Below are 4,555 nucleotides of genomic sequence, written 5' to 3' on the forward strand. Positions count from 1 at the left end.
CCCCGCCCCGCCAGGCCGCGGGGACGCACGCGGCCGGGTCCGGCGTCCCCCCATGGCTACCCCTGGAGGCGCCCTGGCCTGCGGTCGCCGCGCTCAGAGCCTCCACCGTGCTTTCCACCTGCTGGGACGGGGCAAGGGCGCAGGACCTCGGCTTGGAGCCAGCGAACTTTGGGGCCCCCCGGGCTCCAGCCATTGAGGTTGCGTCCTTTGGGGAAGCCATGGGCTGCTAGGGGCTCCCTGCCCCCGTTCCTACTTCCATCCCAGGACACCCATCTCCAAGTTCTCTCCGGAGCCTGGCCTCTCTGGCTGCTGACCCTTGGCCCGCTAGCCCTGGAGGGCCATGGGCGTTTTCACAGGCCGCCAAGTTCCTCTCAGGGACACCTGGCCACCCTACAGACCTCAGTATTTATACCACCTCCTTTCTGCACTGAACTAGATGGCACTCTCACTTCAGAATTTTTCGACAGGGCAGGAAAAAAGATTAAAGTTAAAGCAAGCAACCAGCCAGGGCAGGAGTGAATGAGGTTGAGGTTAAGATCACGAAAATCCTCTGGGAGAGGGGTATAGACTACGGAATGGCATAAAATGAGGGTAAAGCCAGGCATACTCCAAAATGTTGAGTCACTGCAACCCTCTTGCACTCTAGGGGACATGGATAAAAGGCTCCCCTTGTCCAGGTTCGGGTATGCAGTGAAACACCAAGGTCTCCTTGGTAGCTTGGGGCCTTGGACAAGTCTGCTGTAGACCTCCCCCCCCACACACACACACACATACCTGGCCCTCCGGGTGCTCCATTCCAGCAGATGACAAATACAACACCTTGTGAAGCCTAGATACCCAGTGAGCCCAGGTTTTCCCTTCTCTCCCTCCCCAGCTGGAAGCCCATTTTTACATACACAGCAGAATCCGAAACAATGGATATATACTGTATTTAAACAGTAGTAACAATCTCTCCATTCTATTTCTTCTTTTTCTGGTAATAGGGGAGGGCAGGTAGAAAGATCTCTCCAAGGTTGCTCCAAAGCCCTCGGGAGTGAATGTTCCTATAGACTTTGGGATCTGCTGATTGGGATCTGGCCACAAGAGGGCAGTGTTGACACCAGGTCCAGTCACCTCTGTACCACTCATTGGTGGTCTGATTGGTGGCAGCCAAGTATATCACAAAGCACAAATAGCCCCCTAGGAGGAAGCTCAGCACCAGGACGAAGCCCAGCAAGAAAACGATCCTTGGAAAGCTCAGGAACAGGTACTAGAGGCAAAGAAAACACACAGGTTAGGAAGTGGACCCACAGGGGCAGCACCCACCAGCCCCAATCCTGCCCCCTCCAAAAAAAAGTCTCATGGACTTTCCTGCCAGAGATGGCTTTGAACCATGGTCCTCAGATCTCAGCCTTCTGAGTAGCTAGGATTACAGGCATGAACCACTGCTGCCTAGCAACTTCTCTCCTTTTTCTTTTTCTTTTTTTTGGGGTTCCGGCCATGGGGCCTGAACTCTGGGCCTGGGCGCTGTCCCTCAGCTCTTCAGCTCAAGGCTAGCGCTCTACCACTTGAGCCACAGCGCCACTTCCGGCTTTTTTCTTATGTGGTGCTGAGGAATGGAACCCAGGGCCTCAGGCATGCAAGGCAAGCGCTCTACCACTGAGCCACCTTCCCAGCCCTTTTTTTTGTTTGTTTGTTTTTGTATTTGTGCTAGTCCTGGGACTTAAAGGCCTGGGTGCTGTCCCTGAGCTTCTTTTGCTCAAGGCTAGCACTTTATTATTTGAGCTGTAGCTCCACTTCCCTTCTCTCCTTTTTGAGACAGTCTAACTGGGTGTCCCAGGCTGACCTGGAACCAGTGACCATCATAGCTCAGCCTCCCCAAATGCCAGAGTGACAGCCTAAACCACCACACTTAGTCCCAACTGTCTCCAGAATGGCTATCATGCTAGCACTATCCGTAGTGCAACGTGAATCTGCCTGCCAACATGTAGAATTCTAAGCCCCAGGTCTGTCAAAAAAAAAAAAAAAGAAAGAAAAGAACTTTGTGCTATGGAGTTTTTAAGCATGGGGGGGAAGGGAATGGGAAGGTAGCTCAGTGGTACAGTGCTTCCCTTGCATGCATAAGGCACTGGGTTCAATTCCTCAGCACCAAATAAACAGAAAAAATCGGAAGTATTGCTGTGGCTCAAGTCCTAGGGTATTAGCCTTGAGCTGAAGAGCTGAGCCCAGGCCGAGTTCAGGTCCCATGACCAACCAAAAAAACATTTTTGGGGGGGACTGGGAATTGAACTTGGGTCCTTATACTTGCTAGACAGCGGCTTTACCCTTGACCCATTGCCCCTTTTCTTTTGTTTTTAGTTTCCTTTTAAAATAAGATCTTGTCATTCTCATAGCTGGCCTCGACAGTATTTTTTCTATTATGTCTTTGGTGTAGTTGGTGTATACCTATATACCACCATTATGTCACACAGCTTTTATAGTTTTGACACTGAACTGTAGTTGTACGAGACATTAGCGTGTGAGAACATAGAAATGTGTGAGCCTGCGTTGGGAATGAGGCTCAGTGGTAGAGTGTTTGCCTAGCATGCACAAGCCCTGGTTTTGAAACCTCAGTACCACATAAACAGAAAAAGGTGGAAATGGTGTTGTGGCTCAAGAAGTAGAGTGCTCGCCTTGAGCATAAGAAGCTGAAGGACAGTGCCCAGGCCCTGAGTTCAAGCCATAGGACTGGGAAAAAAAAAAAAAAAAAAGAAGTATGTGAGCCTTCCTGCATGCTTCTTTAAATATATATTTACTTTCAAATAAGAGATGAAAAGATATTAGCTTTAGGACTAAATGATGTGTGTATGTGTGTAATCATGTGTTTTTTTTGTCTGTGGGTCGTGGGGCTTGAACTCTGGGCCTGGGCGCTGTCCCTCAACTCTTCAGCTCAAGGTTAGCAATCTACCACTTGAGCTACAGCACCACTTCCGGTTTTCTGGTGGTTAACTGGAGATAAGAGTCTCATAGACTTTCCTGCCCAGGCTGGCTTTGAACCATGATCCTCAGATCTCAGCCTCGTGAGTAGCTAGGATTACAGGTGCGAGCCACCAGCGCCCAGCTGTAATCATGCTAAGAAAAGAAAATAGCCCTCGGCTGAGGGCAGGTTGGAGGAAAAAAGACTCAGTCTCAAAAAAGAAAAAAGTAAAAAAGTAAATGAATAGCAGGGGTGCTGGTGGCTCACACCTGTAATCCTAGCTACTCAAGAGGATGAAATGTGAGGATCTCCGTTGAAAGACAGCCCGGGCAGCAAAATCCGTGAGACTTTTATCTCCAATAAACCACTCAGAAAACCGGAAGTGCACTGTGGTTCAAAGTGGTAAAGCCCTCGCTGTGAGCAGAAGAGCTGAGGGACAGTGCCCAGGTCCAGAGTTCAAGCTCAGAGATATTACCCAGGCCCAGAGTTCAAGCCCAAAGACAAGCAATAATAATGACAATGATGATGACGAAATAAATGAATGTTTTTAAAAGCCAGAAGTGGAACTGTGGCTTGGGTAATAAAACACCAGCTTTGCCGGGTGCCGGTGGCTCACGCATGTAATCCTAGCTACTCAGGAGGCTAAGATCTGAGAATCCTGGTTCAAAACCAGCCCAGGCAGGAAACTCAGTGAAACTCTTATCTCTAATAAACTGCTAGAAAACCAGAAGTGGCACTGTGGCTCAAGCAGTAGAGTGCTCGCCTTGAGCTGAAGAGCTGAGGGACAACGCCCAGGCCCAGAGTTCAAGCCCCATGACCAACCAAAAAAAAAGTAGGACAGCAGCTTTGAGCCAAAAAGGGACAGATAGCACTCTTCAAGTCCCAGAACCCACACACACAAAAAAAGGAAAAGCATCATATATTTACAAGAGAGTAAACATCTTTTATCACATTCTGAAACCTGAAGTCCTCTGTATCATTACCTGAATAATCAAGACAAAGTCCATCTCCTGGAGGCGTCCAAGGTCATCAAGGTACATTTCTTGGTACAGATCGGACACCATCACCAGGTGGACCAGAAATGCAGCACTCACGGCAGCTATGGTGGCAGTAGACACCGTCAGCGTCGAGAGGTAGGTGAGGAAGTACCTGGTGTTCCAGGCGCCAATGCAGTTATTCACCCAGACACAGTGATGGTCAAAGCGGTGCACACACCTGTCGCACACACCTGCGAGAGGAGGGGGCAGCAGGCCAGGTGTTTCCAGGGCAAGATGATGGCTCCTGCACATCTGCTGAGGTTTCTACACACTCATCATGGGGGGACTGGGGAGAGCAGGTAGCAGTGACTGTGGGCAAGTTTAAGAACTGCCACTATGGGCCACATGAGGTTATTACTGAACTATGGCCACAGGAGAAAACTTAACGCTGACAGGTGTGTTTCAATTCATGTACCACCCTCTGAATCAGTACATATAATACCAAAGTGACCCAGAGTTAGTGACTGACTCAACGTGGGTCTAATCGGTTCTTCTGAAAAGTGAACTGTGGTCATTGTAGACATGAGGAGTGAGGAGAAATGTGTGATCAATTCAGTTAGTGGAAAGCTTTTTTTTTTTTTTT

The 4,555-nt window shown here is 49.2% G+C and overlaps 2 protein-coding genes across 2 annotated transcripts in view; both read right to left on the bottom strand.

Annotated features, from left to right (window-relative positions):
• LOC105990877 (chromosome unknown open reading frame, human C7orf26) overlaps window positions 1-193 on the bottom strand; it is a 12,915-nt gene extending 12,722 nt beyond the window's left edge. Inside the window, exon 1 of the mRNA XM_013023392.1 lies at window positions 61-193. Coding sequence (XP_012878846.1) covers window positions 61-193 — 133 coding nt within the window. The remainder of the gene's footprint in view (window positions 1-60) is intronic.
• Window positions 194-905: 712 nt separating this feature from the next.
• Window positions 906-4,555, bottom strand: part of Zdhhc4 (zinc finger, DHHC-type containing 4) — a 17,988-nt gene continuing 14,338 nt past the window's right edge. Inside the window, exons 8-9 of the mRNA XM_013023393.1 lie at window positions 3,919-4,163; window positions 906-1,249 (exon numbers count right to left, since the gene is read on the bottom strand). Coding sequence (XP_012878847.1) covers window positions 959-1,249; window positions 3,919-4,163 — 536 coding nt within the window. The 3' untranslated portion in view covers window positions 906-958. The remainder of the gene's footprint in view (window positions 1,250-3,918; window positions 4,164-4,555) is intronic.

Source organism: Dipodomys ordii, unplaced genomic scaffold, assembly GCF_000151885.1.
Source record: "Dipodomys ordii isolate 6190 unplaced genomic scaffold, Dord_2.0 Scaffold68, whole genome shotgun sequence".
Classification (NCBI taxonomy): Eukaryota; Metazoa; Chordata; class Mammalia; order Rodentia; family Heteromyidae; genus Dipodomys; species Dipodomys ordii.